Below are 20,453 nucleotides of genomic sequence, written 5' to 3'. Positions count from 1 at the left end.
ATTCTTGATCAACAGGGAGAGCATTTTCTGTAATTATTCTGTCTTTCTTGATGTTTTTGAAAGTGAGGCACGTAGCTAGGTGTGATAATAATGGAATAAGATATTTAAATGGATGCAGAATGTGCTTATTGTGTTCATCGAGAGAGAGATCAATATAAATGGATGTACAAATTACAATGTGCCTATTGTGTTCATTGAGTGAGAGATCAATATAAATAGTTCTATTTCAATATGAATCTTAAATCATTCATTAACTTGTCCTAGATTTTTTAGACTCCCATACTGTACAATTAATCAGGGATGTGATACTAATTTTCAATGCTACATAACTAACCCCAATTCCTAGCTATTGGATTTGAAAATCTAGTAGAGATAATGCGAAGGATTGTAATTTAAATTTAAAAAATAATAAATGTTATTAAAAAATTTAATTTCAGAAAAATCAAAGTTAGATTTGCTATTTTATTCATTTATTTGAAATTACGGAGAAAACGAACAAATCGAGTATTGTTTATATATATTTTGTGAAATTAAAAATTTTAATAACATTTTAAATATATTAGAATCAATTAAAACAAAACAAACAATGTTAAACGTGCTTCGAGGTGGTGCTCAGCATATCATTTCCCTATAAATCTATATTCTACAAATTATAAAGTTCAGCTATAACTTCAATTTTTGTTAACATATTACTAGTATGATTTAATTTCAATTTTTTTTACTTTTTTATAGATTGAATAACTTCTTATTTAATTAGGTCAAAATATTTTGATTGATAATGATTAATGAGTAATGACGAGATGGTTTGAGAACATGGTGAAAGTTATGGCATCACTTTAACGTAACATTTGTAGAGATTTCGTTTAGATATGACTCATATACATACACATAATTCACATAAGTTATTGGGAGAAATTTCCATGTGTGTATTTTTGGTCATTCCCTTAGCCTTGTTTTGCAGTTGCAGCAATAACATTTGTTTCAAATCGGAGCGGACTATGATTTGTAAAAATTTTGTTTTATTTTTATTTCCTTTCCAAAGTTTATGCTGACGCGGGTATGAATCAAACCCTAATCGTTTTAATTTTAGTGTTAGGATTTATTTCTTCAATCTTTCAATTTCAATCCCCTATATATTAGTATATCATAATCATATTAGCCATACTTGATCATTGACATTAATTTACCACTAAACATTACTTGATCATTAAATGGCTCCGCGGCGATCTGGTAGTGACGAAAGCACGAGCAATCGGAGGGTGTCCAATCGCGAATTCTCCGTGACGAAAACACGAGCGGGTGTGCGAGCTGATCCGAGAGGAGGCCATGCTGAAGGAGGAGGAGGAGAGGATGAGACGGATGATTGAGGAAGATACACGGAATCAGAGAGAAAAATAAAATATAAAGATTAAAATAATAAAAAAGTGATAAAAAAAAATGTGCCAAATAAGTGCAAAAATAGTGCAAAATTAGATCAAAAATAGTTATCAAATTAGTGCGAAAATAGTGCAAAAGTACATTAAATGTTGATAAGTCTTTATTCTAAGTACAAAATCATATATAGATAGAGACATTCTCAGATAAAGATAAATATCAAAATGTAGTCCCAAATTAACATTAAATCAAATGAAAGAAGAGCTAGTTTCGGCAAAGTTAAACGTGGATAAGGAAATGTTTCTCCATATTTACCTAAAAACTTCAACAACGATTCTAGTATACTCCCAAGTCACTACATCATCGCCATCCAACGCGCCTGGATCAGAATCTAGTTCATCCACCGGATCTAACGTCGCATGATTCACCACTTTCACCAGTTATCCTGATTCCGGGATTTTTGAGTCACACATCCAACAAGTGTCTGATTCAATGAGCATAGTTCTGTTTCATTCGACTTGTTTATCCGAAAAAGAAGATTTATATTGTTCACAAATTGTCCCCCCTCTTTCTCGCTATTTGTGATGGTGACACTCGCAAGTGAAGGGTGGCATTTTCTGAGCAAACACTGCACAAGTAACCAAACACAACAACATCGAAAGAGAGACTGTGCATGCATTCCTGTGTCTGTTAGTGCAGCGCATGGGTCCTCGTCATCAGATGAAGAAGACTCGTCAGATGATGAAGCCTCCTCATGCACAACAGCTGGTAGTTCTAGAAAGAGTTCCATCATGGCTCCACCGCTGCCGAATTTCACCCACACTTTCAAAAGTGAGGAACTGCAGATGCTGCGAGGACATGTGAAGTCCAACGAAATAGATCTCAGTTCCCTGAAGTTCCGAAGGAATGAGAAGAACCCCAACTCCTTAATCGGTGATGACTTGATGAATGCACTCATTTCTTCACTGGTGAAGCCAACCACCTTAGGGATAAGCCCACAGATTTCATTAGCTGATTCAGTAGAGTGTGTAGTACTTGGAAGAGTCAAATGAACCGACTTCAATTCATATATAGCCAAAGCAAAACGCTTCGAGACAAGGGAGTATCCACACAGATGCTTTAGGTTTTCAAACCGGCTTAATATCAACGAGAGTAGTTCCTCTGGGATGCGAGCAAAGTGATCGACCCCATTTCCTTCTTCCATTTTCGCTTGTTTCATTTTTTCAAATAACGGCCTAAAAAGTTAGATTTCAAGGTCAAAATCTCAACAATCTAATCATGGCTTAAATACTTATCGAATATGATGTAAGGACTGAGGCAATAATACAGTGACAGATTTCAACTGAAAAAACACATTAGACAGTGTGAATTGTGCATAAATTGTGCATGAATTGTGAACTAAGTTGGCCTTTTTGTGCAGACACGATTGCACGAACTATACAAGATAAAATCAGACATGAATACGACTAAGTTGGCTTCATTACAGTCAAATAAACTTCCAAAACCATAAATTAAGTTCAAGACACAGACAATCCTTGACTCAAATTAAAATAGCTGGATGGATCTCATAAGTTTATTACTCAAAGCATGTCAAATCACTCAAGCCAATGAGGAAACAGAGGCAACTAAACTACTAGAAAAAGATACCCCATTTCCTTTTTCCATTTTCACTTGTTCCATTTTTTCAAATAACAGCCTAAAAGGATAGATTGCAAGGTAAAAATAATAACAATCTAACATGGCTTAAATACACACCCAATATGATATAAGGACTGAGGCAATAATAAAGTGACAGATTTCAACCGAAAAAACACAATAGACAGCGCAAATCGTGCATGAATTGTGAACTCAGTTGGCCTTTTGTGTAGGCACGATAGCATGAATTATACAAAACAAACCAGACATGAATTCGGCTTCATTACAGTCAAATAAACTTCCCAAACCATAAATTAAGTTAAAGACACAGACAATCCTCGACGCGAATCCATGCTAGCAAGATCTAAACAAGACAATATCAAACATGAATACAGAGGAAGGAGATTATGTAAAGGCACAAAATGGATAACACAAAACATGAAAAGATGATATATAAAATAAAACGCAACATCATGAATTGCCAGATCTAACTAAGATACACATTAACAATGTTAATTATGCATAGATCTATTATAACAGTCGAGTGCAATAAATTAATACTGAGAATTTAAAGAAACCTCTCGGTAAGAAGTGAACAAAATCTCCGAATCCAAGATCCCACGCTTGAATGCTTCTATCCAAAAGAAGAAACCATAAAATAGATGACCAGTTATTTCGATACGAAGATCAAACAAACTAATTGTAAGCGAAAGAAATGGAAAGAAAAACATGGGGGAAATGTTTACCTCTTCTGCTGCTATGTAAATGCAATAGAAGCAGCGGCGGCGAAAAACCCTATATTCCGTAATAAAATTTGGAACGCTTAAGGCGTATTTATATAAGAATCGAAGGTCATATCTCGTGTTGTCTTCCATTAAAACATACTGCTTCATATATAGCTTGGCAATATACATTTACTCATTTTTGCCGATTAATTCCGCCAGTCAGCCTTTTCCACTAAAACAAGATTCTTTAACCAGGAATGACTAACTTTACTTTTTACAATAGTAGAATAATGGAGGCAGATATCACCATCTTTCATCAACCCAAAATGCTGATGAAATCGACCCTCCTTCAATATCAGACTCTAAAACTTAAATTAGCTGGATGGATCTAATAAATAGAGAGAGATGAGAGAAAAAATTGGGGAAAAGACAAGGAATCAGAGAGAAAAATAAAATTTAAAGATTTAAATAGTAAAAAAGTGATAAGAAAAAGAGTAAAATGGTGCAATTATAGTGAAAAAATAGTGCAAAAAAATAGTACAAAAATAGTGCAAAAGTAGCTCATATGTTGATTAAGTCTTTGTTCAAAGTACAAAATCATAAATACCAAACCAAATTAACACAAAATCAAATCAGAGAAGAACTAGTTTAAGACTGCCAGGTTAGGGAGAAGTTCACAGATTTCATCAGCAGATTCAGTAGAGTGAAATAGTGGGAAAATAGTGCAAAAGTACGACAGAGATATTATTATACAAACATGAAACATCCATTTGAAAATAGAATGCAACGTACAAAACCATAGATAGAAACATTCCCCGATGAAGATAAATATCAAACTTAGTCCCAAATTAACATTAAACTAAACGAGAGAAGAGTCAGTTTGATGTCAGCATAGTTAAACTTGGATCAGTAGTAAGGAAATGATTCTTTATATTTACCTACAAACTCCAACAACGGATCTCGCAAGTCCTTTTTGTCCCCAGTATACTCCCAAGGCACAAAAGCTGGTAGTTCTAGAAAGAGTTCCACCATGGCTCCACCACTGCTGAATTTCACCCTCACTTTCCAAAGTGAGGAACTGCAGATGCTGCGAGGACATGTGAAGTCCAACGAAATAGATCTGAGTTCCCTGAAGTTCTGAAGGAATGACAAGAACCCCAACTCCTTAATCGGTGATAACTTGATGAATTCACTCATTTCTTCACTGGTAAAGCCTGTCAGCTTAGGGATAACAAAAAGAGTAAAATGGTGCAATTATAGTGAAAAATATAGTGCAAAAAAATAGTACAAAAATAGTGCAAAAGTAGCTCATATGTTGATTAAGTCTTTGTTCAAAGTACAAAATCATAGAAACATTCACAGATGAAAAAAATATCAAACCAAATTAACATAAAATCAAATCAGAGAAGAACCAGTTTGACGTCTGCCAGCTTAGGGAGAAGTGCACAGATTTCATCTGCTGATTCAGTAGAGTGTGTAGTACTTGGAAGAGTCAAATGAACAGATTTCAATTCATAAATAGCCAAAGCAAAACGCTTCGAGACAAGGGAGTATCCACACAGATGCTTTAGGTTTTCAAACCGGCTTAATATCAACGAGAGTAGTTCCTCTGTGATGCGAGCAAAGTGATCGACCCCATTTCCTTCTTCCATTTTCGCTTGTTTCATTTTTTCAAATAACGGCCTAAAAAGTGATTGAAAAAACACATTAGACAGTGTGGATTGTGCAAAATTGTGCATGAGTTGTGAACTAAGTTGGCCTTTTTGTGCAGGCACGATTGCACGAACTATACAAGACAAATTAGACATGAATTCGACTAAGTTGGCTTCGTTACAGTCAAATAAACTTCCCAAACCATAAATTAAGTTCAAGACACAGACAATCCTCGACACGACATCATGATAGCAACATCTAAACAAGACAATACCAATCATGAATACAGAGGTAGGAGATTATGGAAAGGCACAAAATGGATAACCAAAACATGAAAAGTTGATACACGACATCATGAATTGCCAGATCTAACTAATCTATTGTTACAGTCTGTGCAATAAATCAATACAGAGAATTTAAAGAAACCTCTCGGTAAGAAGTGAACAAAATCTCCGATTCCAAGCTTCTATCCAAACGAAGAAACCAAAAAATAGATGACCAGTTATTTCGATACGAAGATCAAACAAACTAATTGTAATGGAACGAAAAACATAGGGGGGAATGTTTACCTCTTCTGCTGCTATGTAAATGGAATAGAAGCAGTGGCGGCGAAAAACCCTAAATTCCTTCTTTCAATTTGGAACGCACAAGGCTAGAATCGGAAAGTCATATCTCGTGTCGCCAACCATTAAAACGCGACTACTTCATATACAGCTTGGCAATATGCATTTACTCATTTTTGCCAATTAATTCAGCCAGCCTTTTCCACTAAAACAAGATTCTTTAACCAGGAATGACAACTTTACTTTTTACAATAGTAGAATAATCGAGGCAGTTATCTTCAGCTCTCATCAAACCTTAAAATAGCTGGATGGATCTAATAAATTTATTATTCAAAGTATATCAGCTCACTCAAACCAATGAGTAAACAGAGCCAACCTTTCATTGAAACTAAACAACTAGAAACAGATAGTTGTGAGTTTAAGGCTTAACTAAAGTACTTGTGAGTGGCAGATGAAGCTATTTTAAATCTGAATTGTAAATCTGAAGAACAACCGAGTGATAAGACAAGCTCTGATTCAGCTAGCAATGTAAACACAATCAATTTTATCAGGTAAAACTCAGATACACAGAAGAAATTAAAAGGAACATACCTTCATCTCCAGCCAATTCATCTTCAATTCATTTGTTTTCGCCATCAAGCACAAACTGAATCAGTCAGCAAAATGAGAAATATGACCAATTCATCAGCACAATTCTAGAAAAACAAAACCGTCTAATTTGTGAAATTAGAATTGGAATGCTAACATTATAATTAAATCATTCCTAATCACATTTTACATTCACACTGCTGCTGAATTTCACTAAATTCCAGGGAAATAGATCTGAGTTCCTTGAAGTTCCGAAGGAATGAGAAGAACCCCAACTCCTCAATGAATACACTCTGTTTCTTCAGCTTCGGGAGAAGTTCACTAATTGCATCAGCTGATTCAGCTAATCTAATTACGCATCACTCTGTTTCGACTTTATTGAACCATTCAAGGTAAATTAAGTCCTAATTTGTTAAGCAATAATAATTTTAGTTTAGACGTTGATTTCATTCTTTAACAATTCATTCTCAATTACCTAGGTTTGGTTTGTAAAATTATAGATGGCACACTCGGTAAATGACATGAGATTTTATTTAATATTGATGTGAGAGAGCTTAATCTAAAAAAAAAAGAGATCCGACATATTTTATGATACAAACTAAAACAGAAAGTATAATATCTATCATGGAACGGATGAAGTATCTCATAATTAAATAGTATTGTACTCATTTCTTTTGGGAACAAGTTTTTAGATAGTTGTTAAATTCAAATGAAGAGAGTATAAAGTAAGAGTGTGAAAAAAAATAGAGAGAAAAAATAGATGAAATGATAAAGTAAAAGAAATGTCTTAACCTAAAATAGAATGTCCCACTTATAATGGAACGGAGGGAATACTGTATTATTATTCAGGAGATTAAATTTCACACCTTAGTTATAAATGGATAGTTACGTGATAATTAGTCATAGCAAACTCACTTGAACTAAAATAATCTCATAAGTTATGCCTGGATTACATCTTGGTGCTATTTTATCTAGAAAACTGAACGCTCAATAACAGATAGAATTAAAAATAAGGGGTATAACTATATCCCAAAACCATAAATAGCCTAGTGATAAAATGTTAATCTTTTAGAGTAAAGAATCTAAGTTCAATTCCTCTCTAGTGCGTTTTCCCTCTCTTTTTCGCTAATACTCCCTCCGTCCCCGATTAGAAGTCACATTTTGACCGGGCACGGGTTTTAAGAAATGTAAAGAAAAGTTGTTGAAAAAGTTAGTGGAATGTGGGACCTATTTTTTTTTATTGGTTTTATAATAAAATGTGAGTGAATTGAGTTAGTGGAATGTGGGACCTACTTACTATTTATGGTAGAAATGGAGTGTGACTCTTAATTGGGGACGGACCGAAATGGAAAAGTGTGACTTTTAATTGGGGACAAATGGAGTATTTCTTATATATTTTTATTTTAATTTGCCAAATGTTTTACTTTTGTTATACATTGTATATAATCATTTTTATTATTTATGGTTTCTAATTAATCTATAAAATACAATAATCTATTATATGTTCTCTCATTTGTTTTTTACATAATATTGTAAAACATATTTGAGATAATATAGAAAATATAAAGTATTTTCAATATTTAAAACTCTTTCTAAACTAAAATAAAAATATCTATTATACTCCATTCGTCCAAGATAAGCGAGTCATATTCCTTTTTGGGATGTCCCATTATAAGTGAAGCATTTTTCCTTTTTTAGCAAAAATGCATCTTTTTTACTTTATTCTCCACCTACTTTATTTTCTTTTTACTTCTCTACTTTTGCTCTCTCTCTCTCTCTCTTACTTTTTAGCAAAAAATGAAATTTAATTTTAAATTTTCAAATTGATAATTATTTATGGCTCCCCCAATCTGAAATTTCTGGATCCGCCACCGCGAACACCACCTATATATATACTCATATTAGCCAAGGATAACATTACTTGGTCATTAGCATTTACTACTAAGCATTACTTGATCATTAACATTTAGTAGTGATGAAAGCACTATGCATGTGTGTATGAATAGTTAGCTTGATTTACTGTTTTATTGAATCGATAGATGTGTGATTGAATTGTATATATCTTTTCGCTCTTTACATTATAGATTTGATCACCACGTTGAACAAATCAGCCAATATAAACACAATCGCATAACATACTAGATTAGAGTTGAATAATTATGAAAATATTAAACGGAGTGAATATTCAAAACTTCATATAGCTAGGTACCATAGAGTATATTCTTGTGTTGATACATTTAACAAAGTAAATTAGGGATAAAGTAATCCAATGAGAGCACGCATTAAATTCTAATGATGGGAAACCACCCAACCAAAGATTATGTTTTAAAACACAGGTTTACACCAAACATTATTGGAAATCCATCCAACCAAAAATAAAGCCTTAAAACATAGGTTTAAACTAAACCGCTAAATAGTAGTGAGTGTAGAAATGTCACATCCTAGACTTTTATCTATAAATGGACTGCATACATTTCTACAAGCACACACACTCGACGCAAATTAAGCTTTGGCATTTCTACTTTGGTAAGTGATCAACTCTACATTTTAGTAGTAGTATTATTTTATTTTTATTTGATTGTACATTACTCTCATAAAAATTGATGTATATGTTAATTTTGATGAAGTTGGAGAAACATGGCAATCCCCAACTTCATTGTGCTCCTCATCCCAGCTGGTGTTAGTAAGTCTTATTTATGCTGCCAGGCCGACGGTTACCTTGGTTACGGAGACGAAAGCGTGTTCAGCCCTCTCGTGAAGATCGCAGTCGAAAAATCAACAGTGAACAACAACTACGTTCACCTCCGATTTACTTACAACAACAAATATTGGCAAAAATCCAGAGACAACAACAACCTCGTCACGGCATCAAACCAGCCAGTGGAGGACACGACGGACCCGTTCTGCACACTCTTTGAGCCGAGCGTGACACCGGGTCATGTGAAGTTCACCCACGTCCAGACCGGCTTGCCCGTGCTGTACATCTACGTTCCCAGCAGTTTGTACATCGGCGGAAACTTTGGCACCGGGACATTTGGGATGACGGATGGGGATGCGTTGGTTAAGATGCCTAAGCATATAACCCTGAAAGGAGACAACGGGATGTACCTCAAAGCTATCGAAAGATATGGCGCGCGCCTACAGTTCGGATCCAACGATGCAACCGATAAATTATCGGCCCACACTGTGACACTGATGCCCGACGGACACGTGCGGCTACATTCGGATTATTTTGGCAAGTTCTGGTTAATGGCTGATTCTGATTCCGGTTTGGTATACGGCGATTTTAATGATGATCCGAATTTTTTTTATACCACTATCTTCCAGCCGATTAAAATCGACGACAACACCATAGCGCTTCGAAGCACGGTCAACAATGACTTTTGCATACGTTACTCAGACGCAAATGTGAGCGACTGTCTAGCTGCACGGGCCGACTACATCCGGACATCGTCGAGAATGCAAGTGCAGGAGCTGGTGATGCACAGGAAGATCTACAACGTGATTTATCGGATGGGGGACGCGAGGATATATGGCGAGACTCCTTTTTTGGCCGGCACTACTACCCTCACCAACAACAAGGATCAAGTGGATACCATGAGTGTGGAGATCACATATCAAGACCAGAAATCTTATACTTTTAGCCGCGGCTTTTCGCTGAAAGCAGGGGTGACCGCCACCATCGAAACAGGGGTGCCCTTCGTAGCCGAGGGTAAGATTGAAGTTTCTTTTGAGATAAGCGGGTCGTTTCAGTGGGACACCACCACAACCACTACGACTAGTGTCACGGCTCAGGGCTCGGTTCCTGTGCCGGCAAACAGTACGGTTACAGTTCATTATGTTGGGACAAGGGGCACTTGCAATGTCCCTTACAGTTACACTCAACAAGATCAAAGCTCCACCACCGGTGAAATTACATATGAGGATCAGACTGATGGTATATATCAGGGAGTCAGTTATTACAACTTCGACTTTGTAGTCGAATAATCGATCTCAACATGGACGTCTACATCAACATCATCGATCACCTTTGCTTTTTCATCTTCGTTTTCAACTTCAGAGGTTAATTACTAACCTCCCATGTATCTTACGTGCTGTTCGTTTGATACTATGTTTATTGTAACCATCTTCCTTAATACTATCAATAAAGATCGATTCATCTCTTACTAAGTAATGATTTTCTTCTACTCGACTAGTATGTGAAACTATATATTACTCAATCCAACTTGTTGGGGTGCATTGAGTTGAAAATAAGAGGGAAATTAAGAGCACGCATCTAACGATGGATAAACCATCCAACCAAAGAGACCTAAACTTCATCTATAAATAGACTTCATAAATTTCTACAAGCACACACACACAAACACACTCGACGCAAATCAATCTTTTAATTTGGCAAGTCTAACAACCAAGCAAGTGTCTGATTCAATGAGCCTGGTTCTGCTTCTTTCGACTTTAATATCCGGAAAAGAAGATTCATATTGCTCACAAATAGTCTCCCCTCTTTCTCGCTATTTGTGATGGTGACACTCTCAAGCGAAGGGTGGCATTTTTTGAGCAAACACAGCACAAGTAACCAAACACAGCAACATCCAAAGAGAGATTGTGTCTCATTACGCATTCCTGTCTGTTAGTGCATCGTCTGAGTCCTCGTCATCAGATGAAGAAGACTCATCAGATGAAGAAGCCTCGCCAGGCACAAAAGCTGGTTGTTCTAGAATGAGTTCCACCATGGCTCCACCGCTGCCGAATTTCACCCACACTTTCAAAAGTGAGGAACTGCAGATGCTGCGAGGACATGTGAAGTCCAATGAAATAGATGTGAGTTCCCTGAAGTTCCCAAGGAATGACAAGAAGGCCAACTCCTTAATAGGTGATGACGTAATGAATTCAATCGTTTCTTCACTGGTAAAGCCTGCCAGCTTAGGGAGAAGCTCACAGATTTCATCAGTTGATTCAATAGAGTGTGTAGTACTAGGAAGAGTCAAATGAACCGATTTCAAATCACAAATAGCCGAAGCAAAACGCTTCGAGACAAGGGAGTATCCACACAGATGCTTTAGGTCTTCAAACACGATTACTCATTTTTGCCAATTTATTCGACCAGTCAGCCTTCTTCAACTAAACAAGATTCTTCAACTAGGAATGTCAACTTTACTTTTATACATGGTAGAACAATGGAGGCGGATATCTCAAGCTTTCATCAAACCAAAATGCTGATAAAATCGACCATCCTTCAATATCAGATTCTAAATAGCAGGATAGATCTAATAAGTTTATTGTTCAAAGTATATTGAAACTAAACTACTAGAGACAGTTAGGACAAGTAATGAATATGAACAGAGTAACAATTTTTGAGGCTTATCTAAAGTGACAGATAAAGCTAGACCTGTTTCACAGAGTTTCCAAAACATTCCTCAAGAAAACCATACTTTCAAAGGGACTAGTGCAATGAAGGGGTAAAGAAAACAAACAAACAGACATTCTCTGAGCCTCTGATTCTGCTAGCAAGGTCAACACAATCAACTGCATCAGGTAAAACAGATATACAAAGAAATTAAAAGGAACATACCTTTGTCTCTTGCAACTCTATATTCAGTCACAAGTGAATCAACCAGCAAAATAATAAGTATGAGCAATTCATCAGCAAACTCAAGTACTACTATAATTCTGGAAATTTCAAAACAGTTTAGTTTGTGAAACAGATTTCCCATACAAGCAATAACAATTGGAATGCTAACATTATAATTAAATCCATCATAATCACACATTCACACATAGCATAGTCAGAAACCTCTCTGTAGTTGGAAGATACAGTTAGAAGCATTATCAGACAGGAATCTAGATATATCCATCGCTTACTTAACATATCTAATCTCAAACAAGATTCATCAACAAAATCTAGGCAAAGTATAGCTAAAGAAATCCATAAGAAGCTAAACAAATTTGAAAGTAGGTGTAATATGCCCAAAACACTCCTTGTTCTTCAATGGCTTTGATTAATGTATGTCAACCTAAAAATAAAGGAAAGTTGATCTTCCGGTCTATCACAGCTATATATAGTTTATTGTATTTTTTGTCAATAAAAAAATTACTGTATAAGAATATTACTACTACTTAGGTACTACAATTAAATACACCGTTTTTTATAAAACAGTCTTTAACATATTTTTAATAGTATTTATAATCTTTTATTTTTTATTTATTTTTAAAATTATATCAAATTAAAGTTATTGATGTGGTCTTTAATTTTATGAGTACATAGAATAAATGAAATCAAGCAATTGAAACTAGAGAGAGATGAGAGGGAAAATGGAGGAAGATACAAGGAATCATAGAGAAAAATAAAATATAAAGATTAAAATAACAAAAAAGTAATTAAAAAAAAAAGAGTAAAACTGTGCCAAATAAGTGCAAAAATAGTACCAAAATAGTGCAAAAAAAGTACCAAAAAGTGCAAAAATAGTGCAAACGTATCTTAAATGCTGATTAAGTCTTTATTCTAAGTACAGATTCATAGATAGAAATATTCCCAGATAAAGATAAATATCAAACTGTAGTCCCAAATTAACATTAAATCAAATGAGAGAAGAAATAGTTTCGGCATAGTTAAACGTGGATAAGTAAGGAAATGTTTCTCCTTATTTACCTAAAAACTCCAACGACGAATCTCGCAAGTCCTTTTCGTCCCCAGTAGTATACTCCCAAGTCACTACATCATCGCATCCAACGCGCCTGGATCAGAATCTAGTTCATCCACCGGATCTAACGTCGCATGATTCACCACTTTCACCAGTTATCCTGATTCCGGGATTTTTGAGTCACACATCCAACAAGTGTCTGATTCAATGAGCATAGTTCTGTTTCATTCGACTTGTTTATCCGAAAAAGAAGATTTATATTGTTCACAAATTGTCCCCCCTCTTTCTCGCTATTTGTGATGGTGACACTCGCAAGTGAAGGGTGGCATTTTCTGAGCAAACACTGCACAAGTAACCAAACACAACAACATCGAAAGAGAGACTGTGCATGCATTCCTGTGTCTGTTAGTGCAGCGCATGGGTCCTCGTCATCAGATGAAGAAGACTCGTCAGATGATGAAGCCTCCTCATGCACAACAGCTGGTAGTTCCAGAAAGAGTTCCACCATGGCTCCACCGCTGCTGAATTTCACACTCACTTTCAGAAGTGAGGAACTGCAGATGCTGCGAGGACATGTGAAGTCCAACGAAATAGATCTCAGTTCCCTGAAGTTCCGAAGGAATGAGAAGAACCCCAACTCCTTAATCGGTGATGACTTGATGAATGCACTCATTTCTTCACTGGTGAAGCCAACCACCTTAGGGATAAGCCCACAGATTTCATTAGCTGATTCAGTAGAGTGTGTAGTACTTGGAAGAGTCAAATGAACCGACTTCAATTCATAAATAGCCAAAGCAAAACGCTTCGAGACAAGGGAGTATCCACACAGATGCTTTAGGTTTTCAAACCGGCTTAATATCAACGAGAGTAGTTCCTCTGGGATGCGAGCAAAGTGATCGACCCCATTTCCCTCTTCCATTTTCGCTTGTTTCATTTTTTTCAAATAACGGCCTACAAAGTTAGATTTCAAGGTCAAAATCTCAACAATCAATCATGGCTTAAATACTTATCGAATATGATGTAAGGACTGAGGCAATAATACAGTGACAGATTTCAACTGAAAAAACACATTAGACAGTGTGAATTGTGCATAGATTGTGCATGAATTGTGAACTAAGTTGGCCTTTTTGTGCAGACACGATTGCACGAACTATACAAGATAAAATCAGACATGAATACGACTAAGTTGGCTTCATTACAGTCAAATAAACTTCCAAAACCATAAATTAAGTTCAAGACACAGACAATCCTTGACTCAAATTAAAATAGCTGGATGGATCTCATAAGTTTATTGCTCAAAGCATGTCAAATCACTCAAGCCAATGAGGAAACAGAGGCAACTAAACTACTAGAAAAAGATACCCCATTTCCTTTTTCCATTTTCACTTGTTTCATTTTTTCAAATAACAGCCTAAAAGGATAGATTGCAAGGTAAAAATAATAACAATCTAACATGGCTTAAATACACACCCAATATGATATAAGGACTGAGGCAATAATAAAGTGACAGATTTCAACCGAAAAAACACAATAGACAGCGCAAATCGTGCATGAATTGTGAACTAAGTTGGCCTTTTGTGAAGGCACGATAGCAAGAATTATACAAAACAAACCAGACATGAATTTGGCTTCATTACAGTCAAATAAACTTCCCAAACCATAAATTAAGTTAAAGACACAGACAATCCTCGACACGAATCCATGCTAGCAAGATCTAAACAAGACAATATCAAACATGAATACAGAGGAAGGAGATTATGTAAAGGCACAAAATGGATAACACAAAACATGAAAAGATGATATATAAAATAAAACGCAACATCATGAATTGCCAGATCTAACTAAGATACACATTAACAATGTTAATTATGCATAGATCTATTATAACAGTCGAGTGCAATAAATTAATACTGAGAATTTAAAGAAACCTCTCGGTAAGAAGTGAACAAAATCTCCGAATCCAAGATCCCACGCTTGAATGCTTCTATCCAAAAGAAGAAACCATAAAATAGATGACCAGTTATTTCGATACGAAGATCAAACAAACTAATTGTAAGCGAAAGAAATGGAAAGAAAAACATGGGGGAAATGTTTACCTCTTCTGCTGCTATGTAAATGCAATAGAAGCAGCGGCGGCGAAAAACCCTATATTCCGTAATAAAATTTGGAACGCTTAAGGCGTATTTATATAAGAATCGAAGGTCATATCTCGTGTTGTCTTCCATTAAAACATACTGCTTCATATATAGCTTGGCAATATACATTTACTCATTTTTGCCGATTAATTCAGCCAGTCAGCCTTTTCCACTAAAACAAGATTCTTTAACCAGGAATGACTAACTTTACTTTTTACAATAGTAGAATAATGGAGGCAGATATCACCATCTTTCATCAACCCAAAATGCTGATGAAATCGACCCTCCTTCAAAATGGTGCAATTATAGTGCAAAATCTAATAAATAGAGAGAGATGAGAGAAAAAATTGGGGAAAAGACAAGGAATCAGAGAGAAAAATAAAATTTAAAGATTTAAATAGTAAAAAAGTGATAAGAAAAAGAGTAAAATGGTGCAATTATAGTGAAAAAATAGTGCAAAAAAATAGTACAAAAATAGTGCAAAAGTAGCTCATATGTTGATTAAGTCTTTGTTCAAAGTACAAAATCATAAATACCAAACCAAATTAACACAAAATCAAATCAGAGAAGAACTAGTTTAAGACTGCCAGGTTAGGGAGAAGTTCACAGATTTCATCAGCAGATTCAGTAGAGTGTGTAGTACTTGGAAGAGTCAAATGAACAGATTTCAATTCATAAATAGCCAAAGCAAAACGCTTCGAGACAAGGGAGTATCCACACAGATGACTTAGGTTTTCAAACCGGCTTAATATCAAAGAAAGTAGTTGAGCAAAGTGATCGACCCTTTTCATATATAGCTTGGCAATATGCATTTACTCATTTTTGCCAATTAATTCAGCCAGCCAGCCTTTTCCACTAAAACAAGATTCTTTAACCAGGAATGACAACTTTACTTTTTACAATAGTAGAATATAATAGTAAATGCTGATGAAATCGATCCTCCTTCACTATCAGACTCTAAAATTTAAATTAGCTGGATGGATCGAATAGATTTATTATTCGAAGCATATCAGATCACTCAAACCAATGAGTAAATAGAGCCAACCTTCCATCGAAACTAAAAGTGAACTAATAGAGCAAAACGGTGCAAAATAGTGCGAAAATAGTGCGAAAAGAGTGCAAAAGTACGACAGAGATATTATTATACAAACATGAAACATCCATTTGAAAATAGAATGCAACGTACAAAACCATAGATAGAAACATTCCCCGATGAAGATAAATATCAAACTTAGTCCCAAATTAACATTAAACTAAACGAGAGAAGAGTCAGTTTGATGTCGGCATAGTTAAACTTGGATCAGTAGTAAGGAAATGATTCTTTATATTTACCTACAAACTCCAACAACGGATCTCGCAAGTCCTTTTTGTCCCCAGTATACTCCCAAGGCACAAAAGCTGGTAGTTCTAGAAAGAGTTCCACCATGGCTCCACCGCTGCTGAATTTCACCCTCACTTTCCAAAGTGAGGAACTGCAGATGCTGCGAGGACATGTGAAGTCCAACGAAATAGATCTGAGTTCCCTGAAGTTCCGAAGGAATGACAAGAACCCCAACTCCTTAATCGGTGATAACTTGATGAATTCACTCATTTCTTCACTGGTAAAGCCTGCCAGCTTAGGGAGAAGTTCGCAGATTCAAATAGTACCAAAAAAATGGAAAAATAGAGAGAGATGAGATTTCGATACGAAGATCAAACAAACTAATTGTAATGGAAAGAAATGGAAAGAAAAACACGGGGGAAATGTTTACCTCTTCTGCTGCTATGTAAATGCAATAGAAGCAGCGGCGGCGAAAAACCCTATATTCTGTAATAAAATTTGGAACGCTTAAGGCGTATTTATATAAGAAATGAAGGTCATATCTCGTGTTGTCTTCCATTAAAACATGACTGCTTCATATATAGCTTGGCAATATGCATTTACTCATTTTTGCCAATTAATTCAGCCAGTCAGCCTTTTCCACTAAAACAAGATTCTTTAACCAGGAATGACTAACTTTACTTTTTACAATAGTAGAATAATGGAGGCAGATATCTCCATCTTTCATCAAACCAAAATGCTGATGAAATCGACTCACTCTCCTTCAATATTTGACTCTAAAACTTAAATTAGCTGGATGGATCTAATAGATTTAATATTCAAAGCATATCAGTTCACTCAAAACAATGAGTAAATAGAGCCAACCTTCCATCGAAACTAAAAGTGAACTAATAAAGCAAAATGGTGCAAAATAGTGGGAAAATAGTGCGAAAAAGTGCAAAAAGTACGACAGAGATATTATTATACAAACATGAAACATCCATTTGAAAATAGAATGCAACGTACAAAACCATAGATAGAAACATTCCCCGATGAAGATAAATATCAAACTTAGTCCCAAATTAACATTAAACTAAACGAGAGAAGAGTCAGTTTGATGTCGGCATAGTTAAACTTGGATCAGTAGTAAGGAAATGATTCTTTATATTTACCTACAAACTCCAACAACGGATCTCGCAAGTCCTTTTTGTCCCCAGTATACTCCCAAGGCACAAAAGCTGGTAGTTCTAGAAAGAGTTCCACCATGGCTCCACCACTGCTGAATTTCACCCTCACTTTCCAAAGTGAGGAACTGCAGATGCTGCGAGGACATGTGAAGTCCAACGAAATAGATCTGAGTTCCCTGAAGTTCCGAAGGAATGACAAGAACCCCAACTCCTTAATCGGTGATAACTTGATGAATTCACTCATTTCTTCACTGGTAAAGCCTGCCAGCTTAGGGAGAAGTTCGCAGATTCAAATAGTACCAAAAAATGGAAAATAGAGTGAGATGAGAGAAAAAAAATGGGGGAAAAGACAAGGAATCAGAGAAGAAAAAAAATACAAAGATTCAAATAACAAAAAGTGATAAGAAAAAGAGTAAAATGGTGCAAATATAGTGCAAAAATAGTGCAAAAAATAGTACGAAAATAGTGCGAAAGTAGCTCATATGTTGATTAAGTCTTTGTTCAAAGTACAAAATCATAGAAACATTCACAGATGAAGAAAAATATCAAACCAAATTAACATAAAATCAAATCAGAGAAGAACCAGTTTGACGTCTGCCAGCTTAGGGAGAAGTTCACAGATTTCATCAGCTGATTCAGTAGAGTGTGTAGTACTTGGAAGAGTCAAATGAACAGATTTCAATTCATAAATAGCCAAAGCAAAACGCTTCGAGACAAGGGAGTATCCACACAGATGCTTTAGGTTTTCAAACCGGCTTAATATCAACGAGAGTAGTTCCTCTGTGATGCGAGCAAAGTGATCGACCCCATTTCCTTCTTCCATTTTCGCTTGTTTCATTTTTTTTTCAAATAACGGCCAATATGATGTAAAACAGTGACAGATTTCAACTGAAAAAACACATTAGACAGTGTGAATTGTGCAAAATTGTGCATGAATTGTGAACTAAGTTGGCCTTTTTGTGCAGACACAATTGCACGAACTATACAAGAAAAATCAGACATGAATTCGACTAAGTTGGCTTCGTTACAGTCAAATAAACTTCCCAAACCATAAATTAAGTTCAAGACACAGACAATCCTCGACACGACATCATGATAGCAACATCTAAACAAGACAATACCAATCATGAATACAGAGGTAGGAGATTATGGAAAGGCACAAAATGGATAACCAAAACATGAAAAGTTGATACACGACATCATGAATTGCCAGGTCTAACTAATCTATTGTTACAGTCTGTGCAATAAATCAATACAGAGAATTTAAAGAAACCTCTCGGTAAGAAGTGAACAAAATCTCCGATTCCAAGCTTCTATCCAAACGAAGAAACCAAAAAATAGATGACCAGTTATTTCGATACGAAGATCAAACAAACTAATTGTAATGGAACGAAAAACATAGGGGGGGGGGGGGAATGTTTACCTCTTCTGCTGCTATGTAAATTGAATAGAAGCAGTGGCGGCGAAAAAACCCTAAATTCCTTCTTTCAATTTGGAACGCACAAGGCTAGAATCGGAAAGTCATATCTCGTGTCGCCAACCATTAAAACGCGACTACTTCATATATAGCTTGGCAATATGCATTTACTCATTTTTGCCAATTAATTCAGCCAGCCAGCCTTTTCCACTAAAACAAGATTCTTTAACCAGGAATGACAACTTTACTTTTTACAATAGTAGAATAATCGAGGCAGTTATCTTCAGCTCCCATCAAACCAAAATGCTGATGAAATCGACCCTAATCCCCTTCTCAGTATCAGACTCTAAAACTTAAAATAGCTGGATGGGTCTAATAAATTTATTATTCAAAGCATATCAGATCACTCAAACCAATGAGTAAACAGAGCCAACCTTTCATTGAAATTAAACAACTAGAAACAGATACCAAAGAACAAATGGGATGGGACAAGTTTAAGGCTTAACTAAAGTACTTGTGAGTGGCAGATAAAGCTTAACTAAGTCTATTCTTATAAGTATATTACATCCAGAAATCTGAATTGTAAATCTGAAGAACAACTGAGTGATAAGACAAGCTCTGATTCAGCTAGCAATGTTAACACAATCAACAGTATCAGGTAAAACAGATACACAGAAGAAATTAAAAGGAACATACCTTCGTCTCCAGCTAATTCATCTTCAGTTCATTTGTTTTCGCCATCAAGCACAAACTGAATCAGCCAGCAAAATGAGAAATATGACCAATTCATCAGCACAATTCTAGAAAAACAAAACCGTCTAATTTGTGAAATTAGAATTGGAATGCTATCATTATAATTAAATCCTTCCTAATCACATATTACATTCACACATTGCACAAAACCAAATAATGCAACATCCAAAGAGATACGAGCAAAGTGATCGACCCCATTTCCTTCTCCTTGTTTCATTTTTTCCCAAATAACGGCCTAAAAAGTTAGTAGATTTCAAGGTCAAAATCGCAAAAGTCTTACATGGCTTAAATGCATACACAATAAGATGCAACGACTGAGGCTGCTACAATGCACAATGAAGAAGATGGTAAAAGGATGCCATTCTTTCAATTAAGTCGAAACAGGGTATGAATTAAGCCCTAATTTTGTTCAGATATTATTTTAGTCTTTGATTTCTTTCTTTAACCATTCAATCTCTAGCTATTCGGTTCGCAAGATTATA

General features: G+C 35.6%; 2 protein-coding genes and 1 long non-coding RNA gene across 13 annotated transcripts; 1 reads left to right on the top strand and 2 right to left on the bottom strand.

Moving 5' to 3' along the window:
- Positions 1-1,559: 1,559 nt before the first annotated feature.
- LOC125206073 lies at positions 1,560-20,354 on the bottom strand. 11 transcript variants are annotated; one of them, XM_048105367.1, is made up of 12 exons: positions 20,252-20,354; positions 19,915-19,969; positions 17,787-18,062; positions 17,066-17,121; positions 16,647-16,929; positions 15,276-15,331; positions 15,108-15,163; positions 5,147-5,417; positions 4,673-4,955; positions 3,756-3,811; positions 3,588-3,643; positions 1,560-2,609 (listed from the first exon to the last, which is right to left on the bottom strand). In XM_048105367.1, the coding sequence occupies exons 3-12, from the start codon at positions 18,043-18,045 to the stop codon at positions 1,808-1,810; spliced, it is 2,178 nt and encodes a 725-aa protein (XP_047961324.1). In that variant the 5' UTR covers positions 18,046-18,062; positions 19,915-19,969; positions 20,252-20,354; the 3' UTR covers positions 1,560-1,807. The 11 variants fall into 11 exon arrangements, with proteins under 11 accessions (XP_047961324.1, XP_047961319.1, XP_047961322.1 ...); XM_048105362.1 differs by lacking the exons at positions 19,915-19,969; positions 20,252-20,354 and adding exons at positions 19,075-19,114; positions 19,225-19,908 and having other exon boundaries at positions 17,787-18,069; XM_048105365.1 differs by lacking the exons at positions 19,915-19,969; positions 20,252-20,354 and adding exons at positions 19,075-19,114; positions 19,225-19,908.
- LOC125206074 lies at positions 9,035-10,712 on the top strand. The gene is made up of 2 exons (XM_048105369.1): positions 9,035-9,064; positions 9,166-10,712. The coding sequence occupies exon 2, from the start codon at positions 9,176-9,178 to the stop codon at positions 10,523-10,525; it is 1,350 nt and encodes a 449-aa protein (XP_047961326.1). The 5' UTR covers positions 9,035-9,064; positions 9,166-9,175; the 3' UTR covers positions 10,526-10,712.
- Positions 10,816-12,287, bottom strand: LOC125206075. The gene is made up of 2 exons (XR_007173901.1): positions 12,111-12,287; positions 10,816-11,787 (listed from the first exon to the last, which is right to left on the bottom strand). It is a non-coding gene; the product is annotated as an uncharacterized LOC125206075 (long non-coding RNA).
- Positions 20,355-20,453: the final 99 nt, after the last annotated feature.

Source organism: Salvia hispanica, chromosome 2 (genome assembly GCF_023119035.1).
Source record: "Salvia hispanica cultivar TCC Black 2014 chromosome 2, UniMelb_Shisp_WGS_1.0, whole genome shotgun sequence".
In the NCBI taxonomy this organism is placed as follows: Eukaryota; Viridiplantae; Streptophyta; class Magnoliopsida; order Lamiales; family Lamiaceae; genus Salvia; species Salvia hispanica.
Note: the sequence above shows the minus strand (reverse complement) of the source record. Positions and strands in the feature narration are given on the sequence as shown.

What these genes read in the sequence shown, in the direction of transcription:
- LOC125206074 (XM_048105369.1), top strand. Translation starts at nt 9,176, where the DNA reads ATGGCAATCCCCAACTTCATTGTGCTCCTCATCCCAGCTGGTGTTAGT.
- LOC125206073 (XM_048105358.1), bottom strand. Translation starts at nt 18,624, where the DNA reads ATGGAAGAAGGAAATGGGGTCGATCACTTTGCTCGCATCACAGAGGAA. An exon ending in AGCTGGCAGACGTCAAACTG is followed by an intron (nt 18,070 to 18,384) that starts GTTCTTCTCTGA and finishes CTTCTCCCTAAG; the next exon opens with CTGGCAGGCTTTACCAGTGA. An exon ending in TCCGTTGTTGGAGTTTGTAG is followed by an intron (nt 15,332 to 16,646) that starts GTAAATATAAAG and finishes ATTTTATTACGG; the next exon opens with AATATAGGGTTTTTCGCCGC.